The 26,331-nt window shown below is 48.2% G+C and overlaps 1 protein-coding gene across 2 annotated transcripts; it reads right to left on the bottom strand.

Moving 5' to 3' along the window:
- Positions 1-911: 911 nt before the first annotated feature.
- IDH3B (isocitrate dehydrogenase (NAD(+)) 3 non-catalytic subunit beta) lies at positions 912-20,915 on the bottom strand. Of its 2 annotated transcripts, XM_061583717.1 has the most exons (12): positions 20,791-20,913; positions 19,477-19,554; positions 18,507-18,605; positions 17,968-18,088; positions 17,606-17,666; positions 17,199-17,331; positions 16,394-16,527; positions 15,455-15,557; positions 7,558-7,704; positions 7,328-7,422; positions 7,124-7,184; positions 912-2,228 (listed from the first exon to the last, which is right to left on the bottom strand). In XM_061583717.1, the coding sequence occupies exons 1-12, from the start codon at positions 20,860-20,862 to the stop codon at positions 2,139-2,141; spliced, it is 1,194 nt and encodes a 397-aa protein (XP_061439701.1). In that variant the 5' UTR covers positions 20,863-20,913; the 3' UTR covers positions 912-2,138. The 2 variants fall into 2 exon arrangements, with proteins under 2 accessions (XP_061439701.1, XP_061439702.1); XM_061583718.1 differs by lacking the exon at positions 7,558-7,704 and having other exon boundaries at positions 20,791-20,915.
- Positions 20,916-26,331: the final 5,416 nt, after the last annotated feature.

Raw genomic sequence — 26,331 nt, 5'->3', positions numbered from 1 at the left:
TAAACTAACTGCCCAGAGTTTCCTGCATTCCCCTAGTTTTTTCACACACACAGCCTTTCATAAATCATGTTTACAAAACACTTTAAAATACAACTGGTCAGAGAAGAACTGAAAACATCGCTGCAAGCTAGCCAGCAAAAGCCTCAGAGAACAGATGGCTCTTTCGCAGGAGCCAAACTGTCATCACCTGCCTTATTTCAGAGGAGAGGGGAGTGGGCACCACCACTGAGGAAGCCCCCTCTTGATCCACCACACGATGAACGTCTGCAGGCTGCAGCAGGGCCTCAGGTCTACACAGGAGCAGCATCCTCAGGAAAGCTGGCTCCAAGTTGGTTAGGGCATTGCAGGCTGATACCAAAACCTTCAATCTGGCTCAGTAGCTGACCGGCAGCATGTCCAGTGCTTTGGAAGAGCATGTTACATGTTTTCAGTAGGTCGCCAGGAGAAGAGGTTACAGCTCACCTGTCCTGAAACAGCTTCTCTGGCTCCCAGTAAGTTTCTGAACTCAATTGAACATACCGGTCTTAGGGTGCAAGCATTGCTAAATACGAGTAAACAGATCCAGGATTGTGCTGTTAGCCTTGAAGGACACAGCTGTTCTTCATTTCCATCCCCCCCCCCATTACAGTCCTCACTTGGTGGCCAGAAGTCTAGTTAGGACCAAGATGAAAACTACACAGTTCTGGACTCAAATGCCCGTGGGAACACCTTTGCCCACTCCCACTGGCTCATCCCCCAAGACAGTTGTCACCTGAGGCCTTTGATGGCCAACCCCTTTGGCCAAAGCACAGAGGGCGGTGGCTCCTCTTTGCCCCTGAAATGCCCACCCCAGGCAAGCCTGTCTGGCACCCTTGTTACTATTTCTCCTTTCCACTTGTGTGCATGTAGTTAACTTACAGTAAAATCAAAACTGTTGATACTATGCTTTATTTTATTGTTTACTACTCAGTTAGCCACTGTGTGCATACATTATGCAAATTAGTATGGGGCAGGACTAGGAAGCCCGGCAGCATCACTTCATTTCGGAGGGAAATTTAAACTTCAGAAGCAGGAAGATTATGGAGGTGGTAGCCCATGGCTGGAAATATTCCAAGTGTCTCATTTTGAGTCTAGAGGGCCTACTATCTTCTCTGTGGTCTACAGCAGAGACAGCAGCAGGAATTGGACACACACAGCACCAAAAGGGAGCAGCATTGGTGCAGAAAAGCCTTACAGGTTTATTTACAATCAACACGGACTACAATCAGAGGTGAGTACAGAGGATGCCCTGCCCATGTCATGACAACACACACAAATACAGGCAGCTGCCCGCAACCTTCACTACTTTGCTTCCTGAAATCCATCCCAGTTCCCAAAACGAGACAGCCCACATGATTGCCAACCACCACACACACACAGCAGGCCTCTAGGTCCAAAGATTTCCCCACTCCCCCCCAGAACTGCAGGAACCAAGGGGTCCTGGCCTGCCACAAAGAGGCATCCTCCCGAGAGCGTTAGGGCAGAAGGCAGACCTTCCCCACAAAGGTCACAAACAGCCTACAGAGTTCAGCTCTGCTGAAGAGGGACCTGCTACCAGGAAAACACCCTTCCCCTTGAAGGGGGGCAAGGCCAGTGCCAGTCTGGATTTCTGTGGGGAGGGGAGCACCTCTAGCTGTTAAGGGAGCCACCCTCCAAGACGGGAGAGGCAGAGCACAGTGCAGAACCCCAGCCTCTCATAGCATCTGTTTTCTGGCCCATGAAAGCCACGTCTTGAGGGTGGGGCAGGAAGAGAGTTTCTTAGCAGGCCTGCAGAGAGCCGGCCTGCTGGGGGCACACCATGGCTGCAGCAGTTCCCCATGGCTCAAAGCACACAGGAGCCTCTCACCCACCCCCTTCCGCAGGTGAGTAACGCTACACACACCCTTCTGCCAGGCACAGGCTCCCTGTGGGACCCACTCCCAGGTTTGAGGGACGAGGGGGAAAGGGGGCTGAGAAGCAGACATTCCCTCCCCAGCAGAGGCTGGCCAGCTCCAACTGTGCGACGGAAGGCAGCTCTGCTCTGCTGAGAGGGGCAGCCCAAAGGGGTCCATGGAGCCTGCATGTCTCTGCGTGGCTGGGAGTGTCAGACGGAGAAGGGGGAAGCAGGGCCGGCCAGAACCCTAGGCACCATAATGGGGGTGCAGGTGATCAATCACAGACTTGACGAAGTCAGAGGTGGTAGAGTAACCGCCCATGTCCCATGTCCGCACCTACAGTCCAACACGGGGGAGAAACGGGGCTGTAAGTCAAGGGACAAAGAAACACACACACACCCCACAAATGAAAGGAGAGATGGGCACCAAGCCAGGCAGCTGCGCTCAGAGAGGGAGAGAGAGGCACGCTGGCAATGCCCCCGCGAGGCGACAGACCACACTACGACACACACCGCCAGATGAAACCCACAGATGGGTCTGAAGGAACCAGAGAGGAGAAAGCAACACAAGCAGCATGCCCAGGACAACAGAGTAGGGGGTGGCTGGCAAGAAACACCTGGCCCCGGGGCCACTGTAGGCTAGCAAGTGTGCCTGGGTGACTGTTTGCAGCTGGAGCCGTTTCCAGGAGAGGTTCCTAAGAGCAGCCACGCTGCAGCCAATGGCATTGACCCCAAAGGGAAAGCACAGGGCCACACACACCCCCGGGGCGGCAACTGGAATGTGGGCCAGGTTCTGTGTGAGAGGCAGGACCTGCCCTAGGGCTGGAGTCTGGGTGTGGGAAGTCTGATATGTGTGGGGCTGCCCTAGTGAGAGTCAGGGAAGGTCGTTAATTAGCTTGCATCTTCCGACAGGGTCGGCGGGGACGTGCCTTCCATTCCTGGCCCTAATTGCATTCCCTTTGCTGTTGTGCCGATGGATTTGGCCGGAGGAGGGGGGAGTTAGAGGGTGCCATCTCCCGTGATTGGGGGCAGAAGAGCCTAGTTCAGAGGAGGAGGTTTAAAGTTATCACGCCATCTGGTCTTCTGCTCAAGGCAGCAGAATTTGGGGATGTATTTCAGCCTTCTGCCCCTGGTCTGGAGGTGCCATTACTGAATAATAACAAGGGCAGCCCATTGTATGTCATCAATCACTGTGACCCATCATGGCAGCCGGGCAAATGAGCAGGGAGGATGCAGTACTCATCCACTTTGTCCCTTGCCCCCAGGCACTTGGTGCGGGGCCAGGCCAGGCAGGGGGATTGCTGATGCCCATCGAGATTGCAATCTGTCTCACTGTGTGGCTGGGCTCAAGGGTGTTGGGCCCGAGAGGCACAACAGGGATTGCTGCTGCTCTGACTCACGCCGGGCACAGGTTCCTTCAGACGTGGCGTTAGGGGATTCCAACATACATGCCGAGGCGGCATCCGGTGTGCCAGCTCAGGGCTTTTATAACCTCCACTGGGCTGCCTCGCTGCATCGCAGGCCCCACACCCACGGCTAGGCAGACCCTCCACTTGGTCGGTGCCACAGAGAGGGCCAGTGGGAATCTGCCAGGAGGAGCCCACTATCGTCAGTGGATCATTCCCTGGTGGGATTTGGACTGACAGACATATTCACACATATGAAGACCTAAACCAGGTATGGGGAACCGTTGACACCCCCCTACTGCTGAACTACAGCTAGCAAGCCGGGCCAATGGCTCTCTGTGGGACCCGTCCCCCCGCATGTGTAATGACCTCCCCTCTGAGGTGCACCTTGTCCCATCACTGAGTACAGTAGGGTGTGATGTTCCTATATTACTGTATATATGGTAAGTGTTGTTGTTTTAGAAGATACATGGTAAGTGGAGTGAAAGAGGAGGGGGAGTGAATGGGCAGTAGAATGCGAGATGATTGGCTGAGTGTTTAAAATGGCTGAATGTATAAAAGGAAGAGTGGGAGTGGAATCGGGGGGGGGAGAAGAGAACTAAGTGGGTTGGTTGGTGGGGTTTAGAGAGTTGTTTGCCAGGAGGGAGGTGGAGTTCGGATTAGTATTGAGTAAAACCATATGCTTATGTGCCTTAAGAAGAAATCTTGTTAGCTTTGTTATCTGTAATAAATACTTAATCTGGTTTACCAAAGGCCTGATCCTTGGCTGGGGTTTCACAGACCAGAAGGGAGGGTAAGGTAATGACCAAGGCTGAAGGGGAACTGTAACAAATGGTGGCAGCGGTGAAGAGAATAACAATACCAGTATTCAGAGTCTCTGGGAATACTAGTATTGGGACGTTACTGGTGGTTGCCTAGCAGGGGGATCTGTTGAGATCTGTGCTAGAGCGGGGAGAGAAACCATAAGAGAGTGCGGTCTGGACTGGTGGAGTCCCTGGTGGTGCCTAGAGACAGGCAGTAACCACGAGCAGGTAGGAACCTGACAGGGAGAGCCAGGGAAGGACGCATCACATAGGGCCCTGCTTTTTGGCGTTCCATTAATACGGCGCCAGTGGGGTGATCAGCTGGAGGGGGGGTTGGAGCGCCCCACACTCCAGCTGATTGCGCCAGAGCAGGGAAAGATCAGCTGCAGCTCGCTACAGCCGATCTTCTCCTCTTCTGGCGCGATCAGACTCCCTCTGGAGCTGATGGCGCCCTAGGAGGGGAAGATCTGATCTCCTCCTCCTCCTCTGCTGCAATCAGCGGGTGAGGTTCCAGACCCCTGCGCTACAGCTGATCTACTTTTTGGCGGTTTTCGCTTTCTGGCGGGGGTCTGGAACCTAACCTGCTGTATGAGTGGGGCCCTACTGTACTGTTTGACAATAGCCAGGTGGCCTTTGGCTGAGCGGGCGTCTTCCCTCCTCCTACATCGCTACGGACTCCTGTGCTCTTAGAGGCAAAAAGTCTTCCTTCAGAAAATGGAAGTCTTGTCCGAATGAAGAAAATAAAAAAGAACACAAACTCTGGCAAAAGAAATGCAAGAAGACAATAAGGGATGCTAAAAAAGAATTTGAGGAGCACATTGCTAAGAACATAAAAACCAACAACAAAAAATTCTATAAATACATTCAAAGCAGGAGACCATCTAGGGAGACAATTGGACCCTTGGATGATAAGGGAGTCAAAGGTGTACTAAAGAACGATAAGGAGATTGCAGAGAAGCTAAATGAATTCTTTGCATCTGTCTTCACAGTGGAAGATATAGGGCAGATCCCTGAACCTGAACTAACATTTGCAGGAAGGGATTCTGAGGAACTGAGACAAATAGTGGTAACGAGAGAGGAAGTTCTAAGCTTAATGGACAATATAAAAACTGACAAATCACCAGGCCCGGATGGCATCCACCCGAGAGTTCTCAAAGAACTCAAAGGTGAAATTGCTGATCTGCTAACTAAAATATGTAACTTGTCCCTTGGGTCCTCCTCCGTGCCTGAGGACTGGAAAGTGGCAAATGTAACGCCAATCTTCAAAAAGGGATCCAGAGGGGATCCCGGAAATTACAGGCCAGTTAGCTTAACTTCTGTCCCTGGAAAACTGGTAGAAAGTATTAGTAAAGCTAGATTAACTAAGCACATAGAAGAACAAGCCTTGCTGAAGCAGAGCCAGCATGGCTTCTGCAAGGGAAAGTCCTGTCTCAGTAACCTATTAGAATTCTTTGAGAGTGTCAACAAGCATATAGATAGAGGTGATCCAGTGGACATAGTGTACTTAGACTTTCAAAAAGCGTTTGACAAGGTACCTCACCAAAGGCTTCTGAGGAAGCTTAGCAGTCATGGAATAAGAGGAGAGGTCCTCTTGTGGATAAGGAATTGGTTAAGAAGCAGAAAGCAGAGAGTAGGAATAAACGGACAGTTCTCCCAATGGAGGGCTGTAGAAAGTGGAGTCCCTCAAGGATCGGTATTGGGACCTGTACTGTTCAACTTGTTCATTAATGACCTAGAATTAGGAGTGAGCAGTGAAGTGGCCAACTTTGCTGACGACACTAAATTGTTCAGGGTTGTTAAAACAAAAAGGGATTGTGAAGAGCTCCAAAAAGATCTCTCCAAACTGAGTGAATGGGCAGAAAAATGGCAAATGCAATTCAATATAAACAAGTGTAAAATTATGCATATTGGAGCAAAAAATCTGAATTTCACATATACGCTCATGGGGTCTGAACTGGCGGTGACCGACCAGGAGAGAGACCTCGGGGTTGTAGTGGACAGCACGATGAAAATGTCGACCCAGTGTGCGGCAGCTGTGAAAAAGGCAAATTCCATGCTAGCAATAATTAGGAAAGGTATTGAAAATAAAACAGCCGACATCATAATGCCGTTGTATAAATCTATGATGCGGCCGCATTTGGAATACTGTGTACAGTTCTGGTCGCCTCATCTCAAAAAGGATATTATAGAGTTGGAAAAGGTTCAGAAGAGGGCAACCAGAATGATCAAGGGGATGGAGCGACTCCCTTACGAGGAAAGGTTGCAGCATTTGGGGCTTTTTAGTTTAGAGAAAAGGCGGGTCAGAGGAGACATGATAGAAGTGTATAAAATTATGCATGGCATTGAGACAGTGGATAGAGAAATGTTCTTCTCCCTCTCTCATAATACTAGAACTCGTGGACATTCAAAGAAGCTGAATGTTGGAAGATTCAGGACAGAGAAAAGGAAGTCCTTCTTTACTCAGCGCATAGTTAAACTATGGAATTTGCTCCCACAAGATGCAGTAATGGCCAACAGCTTGGATGGCTTTAAAAGAAGATTAGACAAATTCATGGAGGACAGGGCTATCAATGGCTACTAGCCATGATGGCTGTGCTTTGCCACCCTAGTCAGAGGCAGCATGTTTCTGAAAACCAGTTGCCGGAAGCCTCAGGAGGGGAGAGTGTTCTTGCACTCGGGTCCTGCTTGCGGGCTTCCCCCAGGCACCTGGTTGGCCACTGTGAGAACAGGATGCTGGACTAGATGGGCCACTGGCCTGATCCAGCAGGCTCTTCTTATGTTCTTATGTGCTGCTAGGTATGAACACATAAACAAGACAAACAAGCCCCACTCCTGAAAGTGAGCTGGCCGCCCTGACCGGCTCTGCTGCCATTGGCCCGAAGCCATCCCGCCTCTCCAGCAGAAGGAGAACAAGCAGCCACATCGCAGCAGACACAGTATGAAGGGAGACAAAGCGGAGACTGGCTCAGAGCAGAGGGAAGGGAGGAAAGGAGAGGGCAGCCCTCAGGCACATCAGTACTCACTTTGCCTACTTTGATGACCTTCCTCACCGCATCAGAGATCATGGTGGAGTGATATTCCAAGCTAGCCAGGAAATTAGGAGAGAGGTGTCACAAGCAGTTTTGGCTGGATCCCCACAAGAAGCCTGTGAGGTAGGCGAGGCCAAGAGGCAGTGCCACCCCAGGAACTGCTCAAAGGCTCCCCCAGCCCAGCCCCAGCGAACCTACTTCAGATGGCGCAGCATGTTGGCAGAGGAGAGCATCATGGCAGTGGGGTTAGCGATATTTCTCCCCACAGCTTGAGCGAAGGGGTGACGGGCGCCCTAGAGGGAGGGAGAGAGAGAGAGAGAGAAATGCTCTCAGACACACCGCTTGCAATCAGAGTTCCCCGTGACAGGGAAAGGGAGGTGCAAGGGGGGCTGGGGGGGAGGGAGCCAGGCCTCTCCCAAGTCCCTCACCATCTCAAAGACGGCGTACTCCGCGCTGTAGCTCTCCCCAGGGACCACGCCAGCCCCACCCACCAGACCGGCTGCTAGATTGTCAATGATGTTGCCATACAAGTTGGGCATGACCAAGACGTCGAACTGGTAGGGGTTCTGCACCAGCTGGAAGAAAGAAACACACAGCACCCTTGACACAGGCTGAATCGGGCCGCAGGACTCGCGTCAGGGATCATGGCAGGCGCCACCCTCCGGGCATTCCACTCTCAAGGGTGACTAATCTTTCTGTATGCAAGGGCCCAATCGCAACCTTGCAACTCCTACATGTGCCTGTAGTGAGTGCAGCCGCCCCACGGCTGGCACTTGCATGTCCGCGCCACATCTGTCTCGTGATGATGCCGCTGGGCTGGATGAAGCCCCAGCACTGTGACGGGAACAGCAATCCTCCCTCCCAGGCGGCACCAGCAGAACAGGCCTTGTCTGCAGTAGCTCCCCAGCTTACAAAGCACGCTCCTGGGGCCAATTCTGCCTGCTTGTTTTGTAAAGCCCACGGGCTGCCCATTTGCCCCCCGACTTAAACAAATCCTAACGGCCCTCTCCTAGTGCCAGCTAGGCCGAAGCCTCGAGGACTCACAACTGCCTGGCCCTTCTAGATTCAGACCAAGCAGACTGCTGGCTTTGAAAGGAACATTTTGCAACACTCCTAAGAAGGTAAGAGCAGCCCTTACAGCATCTGAGGCACTGGGGGTCCACCTAGACCTCCAAGCCCCTCAGGAGCCTGCTCCACCTGCTTCCCACACGCTTCTGCCTGGCTGGCATGTGTACCTGGACTGTGACGGTGCAGCTCTCGAGCTGAAAAAAGTTCCCTGCCCCTGACCTGGATCAGCATCCCACAGTGGCCAACCAGAGGCCCCAATGGAAGCCTTCAAACAGGACAGGAAGAGCTCCTCTCCCACTGGGGCTCCCCAGCAACGGTACCAAAAGGTGTGAAGCCTCCAACATTGTGGAGATAGATCAGCCCTCGTGGGCTAGCAGCCACTGACGCAGACGCAGCCTCCTTCACGCATTTGTCTAACCCTCTTTTAAAGCCACCCTACTTGGCAGCCATCTTAACAATTTAACTACGCACTGTCCTTTCTGTCCTGATGAATCTGCCTCCATTCAGCTTCACTGAATGATCCCACTCCACAGTGCAAGAGCCCAGTCTCCCCATTTTCCACCACAGCCCTCAGCCACCAGTTCATAAGGACTGAAATCTGGGCTACAACTGCCTGCTGCCTTGGGTGGATCTGGATCCTGAGAAAAGCAACACAAGCGTGCCCTGACATGGTCCGGCTTAAAGTCAAAACCTAAGGTCTCAACACTGCAGCAAACAGGATCTAAATTAGGAGGCCAATGAACTGGCCATGCAAGCAACATGTCCGCCTGTGTGCCTCCTCCATCCTCCCGCTGCTTCCACTTCTAAACACAATATGTCTCTTGCTAGCCTGATATTAGTACATATCTGTAGGAAAGAGAAGGTAGTCTGCTGTCCTTCTGTCACTTATCTTGGACAGCTGTTCATTTGCTATTCATTTGGATACCTCTCTAAGCTTTCATCACAAATTTTGCAGGATGGTTCCTGAGACGAAGGAGCAGGTTGTCATCCATGTTTGGTACAACTCAATGCCATTTTAAGATGGCAGACTGACCCTTTAAAACTGCACTGATTTTAACCGCTGATTTCAAAACTGCAATTATTTTTTGGTTTCTTAGAATTCCCAAGCAACATGAGGCTGCTAGCAGTTGAGATACTGTCGAAGTTTTACTTGATCTCTTAATTCAATCTGCATAAATTTTCATTTGAATAAAAACACTTCTGAAGAAAAAGCGATTGTTTTTAAACAACATCCACACGCTGCGCGAGGCAGCATCAGAAAAGGCGGGGGCGGGGGGGATTGTTGGTCAGTGACGCAGGCTGTGAGACTCACAGACAAGGTTTTTAGCAGAGAGAGAGAAACCTGAAGCAGAAGGGTTAAGCTGTGAGAACAGAGTGCCAGACAATCAAGGTCAGTGGCTGGCTGGGAGTGTGATAAGGTGGGAAACTTGCAGGAACTCAGAGTGGGGGAAGAAATGTCAATGGAGAGAGCTGTGTCTAATGTCTTTGCCTAGTAAAGACTCTTACAAGAAACTTGACTGGCCTGTCTTATTCCTGTTCTAAACGGCTCTTGGATTCAAACCACGTTTGATCTATTCACGCAATCGCCAACAGGGGTGATGGGCCCAGCTTATCAGGCGTGGTAGCGGGTTCGAGAGCCGGTGAAGTGGCGTTGTTGCAGAGAGAAACAAAGCGCAAGTAAGAGGCAAGTAAGAGTGGGCAACATGGCTGTAAATCTGTCTTCCGGGATGCCGATGGAGAGGCTGAATGCTGTAAACTACTCCAGCTGGAAGTGGAGAATGAGAGCAGTTCTGATTAAAGAGGATTTGAATGATGTCGTTGAAAACCCCCCTCCGGCAGCTCCTTCAGCAGCGTGGCTGAAGAAAGACGAGAAAGCGAAGGCTTTTATTACTCTGGGGCTATCACATTCACAACTGTTGCTGGTGAGTAATGAGCCGACGGCTAATCAGATGTGGGAAAAGTTAAGAGCCGCGCATGTACAGCAAACTGCGGGAAGCAGGCTGTGTTTAGCACGGAAACTATATCAGATGCGTTTTACAGATGATGTGACTATGGAAGAGCATTTGGCTGAATTTCGTAGATTAAATGCTGAGCTCCAAGATCGAGGCGTGCATCATAATGACTTACAGATGGTTTATCTCCTGTTATCTTCATTGAATCAAAAATGGGACGTGCTGGTCTCTGGCCTGGAAACCCAACCTGATGGGAATCTGACTTTGGACTTTGTGGAACAGAAACTTCAACAAGAGTGGTATAGGAGACAAGAGAATAAGAAAACAGAGATAAAAGAGACTGTGACTGTGTCTGTACAACACCAAAATCAAAGAAGCAAGCAAGAGACTAAAACATGTTATTTTTGTGGATCACGTGGGCATATACAGAGACATTGTTTAAAGAAGAGGAATAACAGAGGCTTTGAAAGTCAGAGAGCAAGCGTGAACTTTGTTTCTAAGGAGAGCAATAAACTCATTAACTCTAAATGGATTCTTGACAGTGGAGCGTCTAATTGCCTAATCACAGACTCTAGTTTATTTTACACTTCAAAGCCGACGCAGGAGAAGATTTATCTGGCTGACGGATCGACTCGGACGCGACTGCGAGAGGAACGCTGAAGATGGGTAATTTGGGAATTTTAACAGATGTATTATTGATTTCTGGTTTAAAATATAACATTCTATCAGTAAGAAAATTGGCTCAAATAGGTTGCAAAGTTACATTTGAAGGGGATAGATGTTTTGTGAGAAAAGATGGTGAAATATGCATGCAAGGGAAATTACAGAACAAAATGTTTATGGTTGAGTGCAAGCTTGATAAACACATGTGTGCTTGGATAGCAGTAAATAAAGAGAAACATGATAATTGTGTCCATGAATGGCACAGAAAACTGGCACACGCACATTTCCAAAAGATACAAAACACCCCAAAATATAGTCAAGATTTGAAATTAACACACTGTGAGCATGTGGATGAGTGTGAGGTATGCTATAAAACAAAAATGACAGTAACTCCAGTAAATAAGAGCTGTGAAAGCACGACTTCTGAACCCTATCAGCTTATACATGTGGATTTGGCTGGACCTTTTCAGTGCTCAAAAGGTGGAGCAAGGTTTTATTTAGTGATTGTGGATGATTTCTCCAGATTTACACATGTGTTCTTATTGAAAAAGAAAAGTGAGGCAGAAGAGAAATTAAAGGCATTCATACAGAGAACAGAAACACAACATGGGGTTGTTATCAAGAATATCAGATCAGATAGAGGTGGTGAATTTACCAGTAATTCATTTCAAACATATTTGGAAAAGAAGGGGATAATTCAAAGTCTCACTGCTCCCTTCAGCCCATCCTCCAACGGAACTGCAGAGAGGAGGAACCGGTCATTGCAGGATTCATTGAGAGCAATGCTAGCAGATGCTGATATGAATAACACTTATTGGGGTGAATGTATTCTGTACACTGTTTATATTCAGAACCGCCTTATGCACAGAACAATAGGCATGTCTCCCTATGAGAAACTGACTGGAAGAAAACCCAGGGTGAAACACATAGAACGTTTTGGGGCAAAATGCTGGGTACATGTTGCAATACAGTCAAAAGCTCAGGCAGGACGCATTTTGGGATTTCAGAATTCATATTATAGAGTTTGGTTGCCTGAGAAACAACAAGTGGTGTTAAGCAGAAACATAAAGGTGATAGATAAACCTTGGAGAGACAGTCAAACAGTGATCCTAGATAGTGAAAACAAGCAGGAAGCTGCGGATGTTCCTTTCGGGCAGCAAATTCCATTAAAAACTGCTTTAACAGATTTAATACACAGTGGCAAATGTACTGTTAAAGGCTGAGAAGTGAAGACATGACAACACATGATACAGAAATGCCAAGTACTAGTGGTGCAGGTCCGAATAAAATTGAAAGTGAAGAAGAAATGGAAATAGATAATGTCAGGAAATCAGAGAGAAAAACGAAAGGTCAACCTCCTCAGAGATTTGCATTTAATGTTACACAACAGAATAATGAAACAGATGAAATTCCAGTAGAATGGGAAAAAGAAGGACCAATAGATAAAGAAACAATGGATCTAATGTGGAAGTTTTGTGTTGAGGAATGAAATATAAATGTATTGTCAAATAAATGTGAAACTTGTGTAAATAAAGAAAAGAGAAACTGAACTGAACTGAAAATGTAAATGTAAACTGTAAGAAAACAAACCATGTACTGATATGTATTGTAATGAAAAGTTAATGTTGTAGAAATGTAATAATTGTAACATGAAGTTTTGTAGTCTGTAAGTCTCAGGTGGGGGCTGTTGGTCAGTGACGCAGGCTGTGAGACTCACAGACAAGGTTTTTAGCAGAGAGAGAAAAACCTGAAGCAGAAGGGTTAAGCTGTGAGAACAGAGTGCCAGACAATCAAGGTCAGTGGCTGGCTGAAAGTGTGATAAGGTGGGAAACTGGCAGGAACTCAGTGTGGGGGAAGAAATGTCAATGGAGAGAGCTGTGTCTAATGTCTTTGCCTAGTAAAGACTCTTACAAGAAACTTGCCTGGCCTGTCTTATTCCTGTTCTAAACGGCTCTTGGATTCAAACCACGTTTGATCTATTCACGCAATCGCCAACAGGGATGCCTCTGTCAAGATGCCCCTGCAGTCTTGGAAGATCTTGCATGAAAACAATTATTTTAAAAACAAGTCTGGTGCCTATTTAATTGATCAGTCAATCTATTAAAAACAGTTGAATCCACTAAAGAGGCATCTCAGTTAAACACTGCAGCCGTAATTGTACGTAATGTATCTATAATTGTGTTTGTTATTGTACTACTAGACTTTTTAAAAAGCAGACTTCACTGCAATGGCTCCCTATGTTTTGTCCCTTTGACATCTCTTTCACACACCACCCACACATGATGGAATAACAGATATTATTATTATTATTATTATTATTTCCATTTTAAATAGACTGCTTACTATCTAAAAGAGCTCAAAGTAGTTTACAATAGAATACACAAGGTACAATAAAAAATATCAAATTCATTTACAAACCAAAATAGGTATCAGCTCCTCTTTGTTCCCAACCCTGATCTCGGGCCCAACTGAGTGCAAGACACGAGACTCTTCTATCTTCCTAACTAGCAGTGCCTTTGGAGAACGTCTCTCAGCAGCACTAGGCAGGGCTCCAGGCCCACCAGCGAGACTCTGCAGCCCAAGAGTTGCCACCGGAGCGAGCCTTGCTGCGAGGCCAGACAAAGCAGACAGGCATTTGCTCTGGTGGACCACCCTGCATGAAAGCCAAGCACCCTTTGAAAGCCAAGCACTGAAACGGCCTTGGTCGCCTTGGTGGATGGTATGAGGAGGGCGTTGGATAGGGGCGAAGGCACCTTCCTCGTCCTCCTGGATCTCTCAGCGGCTTTTGACACTGTTGACCATGGTATCCTTCTGGACCGCCTGAAGAGATTAGGCACAGGGGGCACTGTATTGCAGTGGTTCCATTCCTTCCTCTCTGGTAGGCACCAGAGAGTAGCATTGGGGGATGAGGTTTCGGATCCTTGGCCTCTCACTTGTGGGGTGCCACAGGGCTCCATCCTCTCCCCGATGCTGTTTAACATCTATATAAAGCCGCTGGGGGCTATCATCAGAAGATTTGGGCTGCAGTGTCACCAGTATGTGGATGAAAGGCAGCTCTATCTCTCATTCAAATCTTCACCTAGGTTGGCTGTAGAAACCGTATCCAAGTGCCTGGAATCGGTGAATGGCTGGATGGGAAGGAATAAGCTGACGCTGAACCCTGACAAAACCGAGGTACTGTTTGTGGGAGACAAGGGAAGGCTGGGGGAGGTGGACCTGGTGCTCAATGGGGTATGATTGCCCCTGAAAGACCAGGTCCGCAGCCTGGGGGTCATTCTTGACTCCCAGCTGTCCATGGAGGCTCAAGTCTCGGCTGTAAGCCGGGCGGCGCTGTATCAACTCTGATCATCTGATACGGAGGCTACGCCCCTACCTTCCCAATCATCTGCTCCCATCGGTGGTACATGCCCTGGTCACCTCTCGCCTAGACTACTGTAATGCGCTCTATGTGGGGTTACCCTTGACAAGGGTCCGGAAGCTGCAACTGGTACAGAATGCAGCAGCTCGCCTGATTAAAGGCAGCCGCCGGTGAGATCACATCACTCCAGTGCTGAAGGAGTTGCACTGGCTACCGGTTGTTTTCTGGGCCCAATTCAAGGTGTTGGTTCTGACCTTTAAAACCCTATACGGTTTTGGCCCAGTCTATCTGAAGGAGCGCCTCCAGCAACTGCAGCAATGCCGCCCAACAAGATCAGCCTCAAAAGGCCTTCTCTCTATCCCACCAGTTAAAACAGCTGGACTGGTGAGGACTAGGGAGAGGGCTTTTTCAATTGTGGCCCCCACTTTGTGGAATTCCCTCCCAAATGATCTCCGCCATGCCCCCTCCATGATGAGCTTCCGCCAGGCCTTGAAGACCTGGCTCTTCAGGCAGGCTTTTGGGGTGGGCTAGGTTTTATTATTGTTGTTGAGATTTTTAATGTTTTAATGTATTTGTATGTTTTTACTTTGTACGTCGCCCAGAGTGGCTGGACAGGCAGCCAGATGGGCGACTAATAAATTTAATAACTAAAAATAAATAAACAGAGCTTTGGAAGAGATAAAGGACACTGAGACAAGCCACAGACTAGATCGATTCCCTCTTGCTGTCCAGAAGGCCAATACTTGTTTTCAAACAAGCGGCAACAGCTCGTCTCTTGAGGCTCACAAGCAACGGACTTCAGAGGCAAGAGGTGCCATGGAAATAGCACCTTGCATGCAGCACCCAGCCGCCCACACGGCAGGGAAACCACTAGATCAGAAATACCAGCCTGGACAGGGAGAGAGTGTTCCGTTTCCAGGTGGCCTCTCATCTTCTTCTTCTGCAGTAGCAAAATATACCAGACACTTTTGGACTGCCATGCTGAGTTCTGCTTGTAAGAAAGTCTCCCTCCGTTTGCTCTGGGCAGCGAGACGGTCTGCCGGCAAAGGGACGTCCTTGAGCCGTGCAGTTCATCCAGAAGCAGCAGCAGCGGCTACAGCCCCACTCACTGAGCCTCTGCCTGCTTTGGCATCTGTCCCAAGGGGCCCTCCTGGCCTGGCTAGCCAAGCAACCCCCCTCCCCCAGCCCAGGCTGCTGCTCCCCTTTCTGAAGCAGCTTCTCTCAGCCAGCAGCTGGTGGGGGAGGGGAGACGCAGGGACAGAGGGAGGCTGGGGCTTGACCCACCTGCATGCAGCAGTTGTCTATGATCATGGTGTCAAATTTAATCTTGGGATACAACTCAGCCACCTCTTTACAGCAGCGCAAGAAAAGCCCATCGCCCAGCTTCCTGAGAGAGAAAACAAGATTAAGAGAGGGCAGATTAAGAGATCGGACACAATCTCAAGGGTGATGTGAAAGATGGCTACAGGCAGAGAGACCGCAGGCAGCAAAGGGAGGCGGCAGCGGAGGCAGCGGAGGGTGTTCCAGGCACAGAGAGCATGGTGGGGGGGCAGGAGATGGCAAGGGGGCTAAAGGCGCCTTTCACTGCTTCTGTGACATGCAATGGAAGCCTTGCCCCAGAGTAAATGAAGGGACACACATATCCAATCTGCCTGGCCTTCAATTCCTCTTGGGGTCCACTCCCCCCCCCCACATCCATAGATTTCAAATCCTCTTTTTCCTGTTCCCAGCGAACAGGAATAGCACAAGGTTACTGAATTCTGCAAATGAAAAGATCTGAAATAATCAAGCAACCTAACGAACCTTAAAGCAATCTAGTTCATGTCAACAGGAGAATTTCCCATTTTGGGGGCAAAGTCCAGGATCCTGCCCCGTGGCCCCTGCCTTTGTCCACCTGTTCCTCAGGCTGCTGTATGCAAAGGAACCTTAAACTCTGAAATGGACATTTTCCTATCGCCACCAAATCTTTTGGTCATCACAAATCTTTCAGCACAAGGCACACACCTCCCAGGTTTAGGGTTCTACGCTTACATCCACCAGAAGCCTAACCCAGGACAGTGGCTGGGATTCAAGGCAGCCAAAGGTCCAGGTGGACAAACACAAAGGACACAGAGGCAGCTGGGAAATGCACCGCAAGAGTCCTGAGCCCACGGAGGACGGTGCGAGGGGGACCAGCCCATGCAGAGGGGTGCTGGGAGGACCCACCAATGCCCCCCCACTCACATGATGTTGGCTTTGTGCACAGCCGTGACCTTGGAGCGCCCCTTCTTGGTGGCAAAATCAAATGCAAACTTAGCAATGCGCTGCGATTTGGCCCGAGTTATGATCTTCAGGCACTCGATGACGCCCTTTGCACTCTGAGGACAGAAAGAAGCGTGAGCAACACTGTCCACCTGAAGAGAGGCTCCCTCAAGCATGATGGATTTTGTCTCCTGAAGCCAACACTCACCACCCTCACATCCCTCTCATTGGCTCTGCTCAGAGACCCCCTCCACTTGGCCCCTCTCCAAAGTGTTTCCCTTGAAAGAACTTTATAACTTTAAGAGCTGGTGCCCGGCTTCACTTGTTTTCCCTTTCCCATTCCACACCCTTTGGGGCAGTGTCTTTTCGACTGCAAGCCTGGGGGCAAGGGCTGACCTTACTGACCTTCTGTAAGCTGCACACAGGATAAAAATGCTTAAAATAAATGGGAGTCAAGCAGAGCCAGGGAGGGAATGCCTCACACCAGTTCTCCCACAGCATACTGTGTGAACTGCTAAACAGACTGGCTCCAGACCTGCCAGAAAACTGCTCTGGAATCTCCCTCCTCCCCGCCAAGTTCACACAATCTATACGTCCTTCCTCTGTCATTTCATCCTGGGGGTTGTCACTGCACAGAAACAGAGCTGTTTATTACTCCGCCCCCCCCAGACATACACTATCACCAACTGATAGATGTCCTACCAACTGAAACAGTTACTCTCACTTCCCATCCCACCCCTTGCCTGGCTGCAGAACATTAGGCAGAATCAACAGCTGCAGCACCTACCTCGTGTTCCAGAGAGCTATACTCCCCCTCTGTCTGCTCCCGGATGATCACTAGGTCCAAGTTGTTGTGCCGTGTTTTGTAGCCAGGCAGGCTGTTTACATGGACCACATTTGCAAAGAGGTCCAGCTTGCGCCTGCAAGAGGGAGTCAAAGGTAGACTTGGGGTCTTACACACACACACCCATCCCAACATTCATGAGATCCTCCATCTACACCTGCTCTCACTACTACTCAGGTGATACTGCTCCTGCTCAGGGTTGCCAGTCCCTGAGATGTGCCCAGCAAAAGAACAAGGAAAAAATGCCTGTGCCAGAGAATCTGAAGCATGGCAAATCTGATGTTTTTAGCTGGACAGGGTCGGCATTTGAAGTTTACATGGCCATACAGCTTAAGGCTGCAGAAACGTACCTGAGCCTCATGTCATAGGAAGCCAGTTCCCCTTTGTATTCCATGGGCGTGTGGATCTTTCCTGCAATGACAAGAGAGCGGCCCCCACCCCAAAGCTTTGTGAGAAATGAGACATGCCCTACATGGAGTAGGAGAGCTAAAAGGTCGCCTGATAATGGGTGGACAGGAGCCCCAGTGAAGGGTTTCATTTGTCTTTCCCAAAGCCTGCCCACAAGTCACACAGAGAAAGCCACCTACAGGCAGGACACCACTCTGTTCCTCAGATCCAGGCTCCAGGGCTTTCTAGGATGGGGTAGAATGAAGCGCGTAAGGTGCCTCCCCTTGTCCCCTTCCCCCTCCGCCACGCTGGCCCAATGACATACCTATAAGAGCCACCTTGCTCTTTTTCATGGAGCCAAGAACGTGATCCAGGATTTCCTCTGAAGCCATGTTTTGCACCTCACTCAGGTGGTGCTCATCAAACTGCACTGGGACACTAGCCGCCTGCAGAAAACCAGATGAGAGGAAGGGGTGGGGTCAATCCCACACTGCAAGGGTGGCATTCCTCTCCTCCTTTTGCAGGGAATGTCACGGGTGGAAAGGTAAGCCTGTTGGGTACACAGCATGCCACAATACCCACACTGGCTGCCAGAGGAATCTCAAGGGGCAGCTCAAGTTACGAGCCAAGCTGAGAGATTTCCCCAGCAACCCTGTGATGCAGCTGGGCTTTAGACTCAGATCAAAGCCCCACTCGCTTGCCCTTAGGACCACTCAACAGAGCACAATCTTTTCAGTGCTTAGTAAGAAAGACAACCAGCCTTCATTTCAACATATACGAATATTTTATCCGCCCAGCCAACAGAAGCCAAGCCTCTTTCAAAAGAGGCCCTGGCAAATCCCCCTGAGAAACAAATGCTCTTACTTTGAAAACTTCCTTGACCGAGTGCATCAGCTCTGGGCCCACCCCATCTCCTGGGATCATGGTAACTGGGAAGACACCCTCCGACTTGGGGCTCTCTGCCTGGAACAGAAGACAGAGTCATCCCCTCAGAGTAAGGAGGTCACCTCCAGCTCCCAGCTCCCTTTTAGGGGTTAAAAAAGTGTCAGGAATCACAGAACCAGAAGAAGTGGAAAGAAAGGAGCAGAAGGAGGATACAGCACAGCCAAAGGCTCCCTAGCAAGTGCCTGCCCATGCCTTTGTCTTAAAAAAAGGAAAGAAAGAAAAGACCTTCCAAGCGAATATACAGAAGCACATCAGCCTATTTCTCCACCAATCCCAGTATAATCCACTCTTGACTGGCAGCAGCTCTCAAGGGTTAAAGGCAGAGAAGGGCCTTACCCACCCCTCGCCTCCTGATCCTCTTCACTGGAGGTGCCAGGGAACAAACTTGGGAACTTCTGCATGCAAAGGAGGTGCTCTTCCATTTAGTTATGGCCCAGCCACTCTCCTTCCCCAAAGATATTCCATCACTGCCCAGTAGCTTTTCTGTCCTCCTAAAGTTAGGAAGCTCTCCTCCTGTACTTCATAGATGGGATAAAGAATTGCTCCTTGCTCTTATCCAAAATATTTGAAGCCAGCAAGAGTTTCTCCCTAATTTAAGCCCCCTTTCTCTAAGTGAGAAAATGATAGTTGCATTTATTTTGAGCTTTCGCAAAGTAATTTAAGCATCACACAAAGATGAGTCATTCTTACAACAATCCTGTAAGATACAGTGGTTTTATTAGCCCCCTTTTGCAGGTAAATTGTAGCCCTTTAAAATTCTGTATGCTGCTTCAGATGTTCTTTGTAGCATAGAACTGTGACTTAGAAACATCCTAAATAACAGGGGAAGCCCTGAGTTGGAGGACAGGGGAGCATCTTCACAAGTGCCAAGTGGGAGGAGGTATCTTACCTGGGCTTGTCTCTGCAGAATTGCAGCTGAGGTGCCAAGGCTTCTCCATACTCCACAGCTCTGGGAGTACAGGACACCCTGTAACAGAAACGGAAAGGTGGAAGAGTGACAGGAGAGGGGGATGCCTTTTTTCCAGCTCCTGATATAAGAAACTTATCCCATCCTAACAAAGCTCAAACTCCAATTTAATTCCTTGGCGTTTATTCATAACACTAATGAAGCCAAGACAGAAGTTTCCCTTCTGCCCAGCTTCCCGCAACGTCCAACGTCCAACCAGAAAGCCCACAAGAGGTCACTGAAAACAACAGCATTCCCCAATTTTTTGCTCCCAGCAACTGGAACCACATGCAGAAGCACTGAGGTTCCATCTGGTTATCATGATTGACAAAATGGTTTTAAACAAATTCGGCACCATCTTGTGGAAGTGAATTCCATAGGTCAGAATTGGGAACCTGTGGCACTCCAAATACTGCTGGACTCCCAACTCCTGTCAGCCACCCGCCATCAGGGCCAATATTCAGGGACAGCAATGGGGAGCCCAACAGCATAGGGAAGGAACCAGGTTCCCCTGCCCTACCCTAGGGTTAACATGCCCTCTGTGAAGGCCTTCCTTTTGCCTCTCCCAAATCTATTTCCAATTAATTTCACTATGTGGCCCTAAGTTCTATGAGAGAAGGGGAAAGACAGCTTCGCTCTGTGCAACTATGCACCATTTTAACTCTCTGTTATGACCTCCCTTTTAGCCTTTTTTATCAATGCCCCCAGACACTTTAATCTTTCCTCATAAGGAAGCTGCTCCAAAGCTCTTGAACATTTTGTTGCTGATTTGATTATTTATTTATCATTAATTATAATTTTAGTCACTCAAAAACCTGGGTTCTCCGGACAATGTACAGTCACCAATTAAAAAAAAAAAATCAACGCCAGGAGTATCACCCCTGTGCGTTTATGCGCCAACCCCCCCCCACACACACGCACAGAAAGACTCCCCAAATACCCCCCCGCACTCCTCGCCGCCGCCCTGTCCAGGTCGCCCCCCACCCCCGCTCGCTGTGCTGTGTCTGCGGTTCCATTTGGTCCGGCCCTTCGGAGGGCCCTGGGGCCAAGCGGCGTATACACGGCCACAGATGTCCCCCCCCCCATCGCAGGCGTAGGGTGACCCGGGCAAGGCGGGCCAGCATCACTGCCCACCCCCCTACCTAAGACTGCAGAGGCGGATGCGAGCGAGGCTGCGGGGGAGAGAAAAGGGGGGCTGGGGGGCTGGGGGGCTGGGGGACTCGCCCTCCCCCCCCCCGTCTCCCCCCCTAAACTCACCCTGGCAGCTGCCCGGACGCCGCTGAGAGCCGCCATCTTGCAATCCCACAATGCTCCGCGCGCCCGCATCATAGAGAACGCGAGGCCAGAGCCGCCTCCTGCTTCCGGACCCGGGGGACCGCCCCCCGCGAGCCTTCCTTGTTGCTGCTGCTGTTGCGACAGTTCCGTTTCGGTCCCACCTGTCCTTTCCTTTCCTCCGGGAAGCTCAAGGGGGCGTACAGACAGGGTTCTCCGCCCTCTCCATTTTATCCTTACAAACGACCCTGTGAGGTAGGCTAAGCTGGCAAACAGTGACTGGCCCGAGGCCACCCCGCGAGCTTCATGGCTAGGAGGGATTTGAACGCTGGCCTCCCAGCCCCTAGCCCGACACTCTAACCACTAGGCCGCTCACCCACTCTTCCTCTTGGGGCGCTGAATGTGGGCTGGATGGAACAGCTGTCAGGTGGATCCACACTTGGCCGCAGAAGCGTGCTCCTAGAGAGCTTATCGATGGTTCCTTCTCAAAGTGGGGCAGGGCCTGGGCCCGGTGCGCTTCAAGAGAACGGAACAGGCCGGAACGGGCCCTTCATAAAAGAAATTGATGCCAAAAACACTGGGATGTGTTAGAGACACTTGAGAACAAAATTTAGGAACAAAAACCATTCTGATAGGATTTTATTAACCCTTTAACAACCAAAATGTCCTCTGGAACGGAATGAAACAGCCCGGAACAGCAACTTCCCAGCAAGCCAGACCTCCGAAATTCACCAGTCCCACATGACTACATGGCATGCATGCAATATGACACAAAACTTCCACGAAAACCACGTTCCGATACCCATTCCGGGCTGTAATATGCTTTTACGTAAAACAGGCCAGAACGGCGACTTCCCAATGAGGTAGACCCACCAAATTCACCAGTCCAACATGACTCGATGGGATTCATGCGAAAAGTCACAAAACTTTCACATAAGCCACGTTCCATGCAATAATACATCTTTCTGAACAGAGCCCAGAACAACATCTGAACCAACCAAGTCAATCAAATGCACCAGTCATGCATAACTGTATGAGTCAATGTTATGGGCCACAAGCTTTCACAGCAACCACATTACAAGGCCCATTTTTGTTGGGAAAATGGCCCAGAATGGCAACTTTCTAGCTAGGCAGGTCAACTAAATTCACAGAATACTTTGAGTTAGCCAAAGCAACAAAATACTTCTGTTACAATTTGGTACAAAATGTCTGCAAAAACCATGCTCCAGTATCTATTTCAAGCAAGAAACTGTATTTTTGAAAAATGGACTGGAATGCCCACTTCCCAAGATGGAAAAACCAATGAAATTCACACATTGGACTAGGCTGAAAAGAATGTTGTTGTTTTAATGAAGTGGTACTGGGCAATAGGCATGTGTTCAGGTCAGAAACTAGTCCTGAAAACTGACATCCCATACTGGATCTGAATAATAATGATGATGATGATGTATTTACCGCTCACTATCAAAATGTAGATAAAACAGAACATAGTATAAAAGTACCATAAAAACACTAGATTGAAATAAAAACATTACAATAAAATTATCAAAAATACAACTGGAAATACCCAGTTTAAAGCACCCAGTTCCAAAGCATCCCTGGAAATAGCCAGTTCAAAAGCATCCCAAACAATCAAACTTGCCAGTAGACTGCTAACCCACTTGCATACACACAAGCAAAGATTTGTGCTATGCGCTCCAATTGTTTTCAGTGGTATATATCCAAATATAACTTCAGTTAATTTGACAACAGACAAATTTCATTTGATGATGTCAAATTTAAATTGGTACTGCTGAAAGTTAAGGGCACACTTCTGTATTTTTGTGAATACTTTGATTCTCTTATGTTACTGTAATATATATTAAAGATGACCTTTCATTCCAACAATGAGTGGTAGTGTTTATTTATAAATTATATAGTCATCTACACAAAACATCCTGAATGAAATGTTGATAGTATGCAAATTTAACTGCAAAACAAATTGCTCCAATAAATATTATTACTTAGTTGGCAGCTCTAGAAATGATTAATGAGGTATGTGTGTGAAAACAATATAGTACATTGTTGTTTTTCTTTCCTAGCAAGGTTTTTTTAGTAAGCTATACTAGTATTGAGTGCAACTACAGATAGCTTTTGGTGCTAGAGAATAGCTGCAGTTTACTCTTCTTCCCACTAGGGGCACTATAAGATCTGTTGGTCTCTCCAGAGACAGGATGATCCCTTCCTTTTTCAGACCGAAAAGGCAGAGCCCAGGTATGCTATATTTATACTGTGGAGGTGGCTCAATGGAGCAAGTAGCGTCTTCTCTCATTACCTACAGCAGAAAAGCCATGAGTGTAGTATACATGCTTAAGTTTGAGCAACTTTCACCATTTGAAGCTCTTGAGATTTTAGAAAACCCAGTAGCAGGGAAAATATCAACTCTCTCAGCTGCTAAGCCAAAATGTGGGCAGCAGTTTGTCTATAGCTACGAAGGCCACAAACATAAAAAAGATGACTGGAGATGTGATCAGTACAAATGGATTTAAAAAGGAAGGCATTTGTTGCCAAGGGGGGATCCTGTGGTACGAAAGATACACTTTCAAAGACTATTTAACGCAGAGCAAGTGTTCTTTCACAGATATGCATATGAAGTGCCTGATGGAAGGGTAGGCAGAGTAATTGTCCATTACCTTGGACAGGATGAGAGACCTGAACCATCTGTGCCTTATGGAAATATGAAAAAATATCCCATGAGATGTCATGTACGTACCATGCTTTCTGTATTGTCAGAAGCTATGGGGCAGAAACACTTTGGCCTGTGCAAAGTTTACCAGCATAAAATAGCAACAATAGTTTCAGCTGAACATATGAAAGTAATGCTGCCTAAAGATACACAACAAAGAAAAAATAAACTGAAGTATGAGAAACAAAAACAGAATCAGCCATGATGATTTATATTATTATTTATTTATTAAATTTATTAGTCGCCCATCTGGCTGGTTGTCCAGCCACTCTGGGCGACGTACAAGATAAAAAACAATACATTAAAACGTTAAAATTTAAAACCATAACAGTAAAAACCTAGCCCACCCCAAAAGCCTGCCTGAAGAGCCAGGTCTTCAAGGCCCGGCGGAAGCTCATCATAGAAGGGGCATGGCGGAGATCATTTGGGAGAGAGTTCCACAGAGTGGGTGCCACTATTGAAAAAGCCCTCTCTCTAGTCCTCACCAGTCTAGCTGTTTTAACCGGTGGGATTGAGAGAAGGTCTTCTGAGGCTGATCTTGCTGAGCGGCATCCCTGACGATGCTGGAGGCGCTCCTTCAGATAGACTGGGCTAAAACCGTATAGGGTTTTAAAGGTCAAAACCAACACCTTGAATTGGGCCCGGTAAACAACCGGTAGCCAGTGCAACTCCTTCAGCACTGGAGTGATGTGATCTTGCCGGCGGCTGCCTTTAATCAGACGAGCCGCCGCATTCTGTACCAGTTGCAGCTCCCGGACCGTTTTCAAGGGTAACCCCATGTAGAGCGCATTACAGTAATCTAGGCGAGAGGTGACCAGGGCATGTACTACCGATGGGAGCAGATGGTTGGGAAGGTAGGGGCGCAGCCTCCGTATCAGATGGAGTTGATACAGCGCCGCCCGGCTGACAGCCGAGACTTGAGCCTCCATGGACAGCTGGGAGTCAAGAATGACCCCCAGGCTGCGGACCTGGTCTTTCAGGGGCAATCGTACCCCATTGAGCACCAGGTCCACCTCCCCCAGCCTTCCCTTGTCTCCCACAAACAGTACCTCGGTTTTGTCAGGGTTCAGCTTCACTGGTGTGTATGAGCTTCACAATGCTCTGGAAGGGTTTGTAAGTGAATTCGCTCTTGTCCCTGAAGTGTCTGTAATTTTGGCACTTCCAGAAATTATTAGCATATTTCAAGAGGTGATAATGTTGAAGCCAAACACACTTTTGTCTTATGACACAACCTTTCAGCTTGGAGACTTCTATGTGTCACCTTTAATTTTCCAGTGTGCTTTCTTTGAGGAGAACCCAGCAATTCCTTTGGCCATACTGATCCATGATAAGCGCACAACAAATGTGTATGAGCGGTTTTTTTTATTTATAGGAAAACGTGTGCCCAAGATCAACAATGATTCCACTGTGATAGTCACAGACAGAGAAGCAGCCATTGTGCATTCTATTGAGAAAGCTATTCCAGGCTGTGCACATGTCCTTTGCTGGAACCATATTATAAAAGATGTAGAATTCTGGGTCTCTGCACATGAAGGAGGGAAAGGTGATCGGAAAGTTTACAACAACAATATTCTTCAGCTTCTGGATAGTGAGAGTGAAGAGGAGTTTCTGAAATTGCTGCACAAATTGAAAGTAAAGTGTAGTGCAGGCTTCCTCAACTATTTTGATGAGAAGCTGAGAAAAGTTGTTATGACAAACTGTGGAAGATGGCTCTTGGAAAAAGAGAGATCTATAAGGGAACCAGTGGCATTGCCACAAATGTATCTGAAAGCATGAATGCCATGTTCAAGGGGCTATGCAGTGAGAAGGAACTGAACATGGATGAAATGGTTTTGTTTTTTTTTATTTCCTTCAGACATATTACCTAAAAGAAATTTTAAGAGGATTGTGTGGAATTGGAAATTACCACCTCTTAGTAGAACATAATATCAGAAAATTAAATCCTGATACTACACAGTTTCCAGTAGACTGTGTTCCTGTAGATGACATTGTGCATTTCATAAAGCAGAGAAAGATGGACACAGACCATGTGCCTGAACTTCAAAGAAAAGACCGTAAAGACTATGGAAGTTCTAGCAGATTTAATTGTAAAGCAAAATCACATATTCTTACAAGCACAGTCTGGCTGTTTCCTTATCAGAGGATTACGTGAGAAGGAATATGTGGTGAAATTATTTCCAAAAGAAACATGTTCTTGCAACAGTTCCAGGACATGCTACCATATTATGGCAGCACAGATGTCTGTAGGAAGTACTCCCCAAAAACCTACTCAAGGAAAGCTGATGGGGATAAAAGAACATGTTCCATGGGAATCTATAACATGCTATCCACGCATGAGAAATTCAGCCATACAAAGGGTCTACATCAATGCAGATGACATGAAGTCTCTTCTGAATCAAAACTGGCTAGTTGACACTGTAATTGAGGGATTCCTAATTACTAGAACAAATCTAGAGACTGTGACAAGTACAGATGTTGATGTGTGTGTCTTCAGCCCATTTATTATGCGGTCCATGGAATTACAGGGATACACAACAAGTGTTCATAACTTTGGCACAAAGTTGGATGTTGTGATGAAGGACATCTGGCTCATCCCCACAAATGTACACAGTTCTCATTGGGTACTAATGATTGTGTTCTTCGAGTGGAAAATTATTCTGTATCTTGATTCCAAACATGGCATCTCCACCAAGTATACCAACATGCTGCAAACATTTATAGAGATGCAGTCAGCTTCAGCAATGAATTGGTCAGAGTGGATCATTCATGCACCTCTTGACATACCAGTTCAAAAGGACTCT

This window comes from Rhineura floridana, chromosome 9 (assembly GCF_030035675.1).
Source record: "Rhineura floridana isolate rRhiFlo1 chromosome 9, rRhiFlo1.hap2, whole genome shotgun sequence".
Taxonomy (NCBI): Eukaryota; Metazoa; Chordata; class Lepidosauria; order Squamata; family Rhineuridae; genus Rhineura; species Rhineura floridana.
Note: the sequence above shows the minus strand (reverse complement) of the source record. Positions and strands in the feature narration are given on the sequence as shown.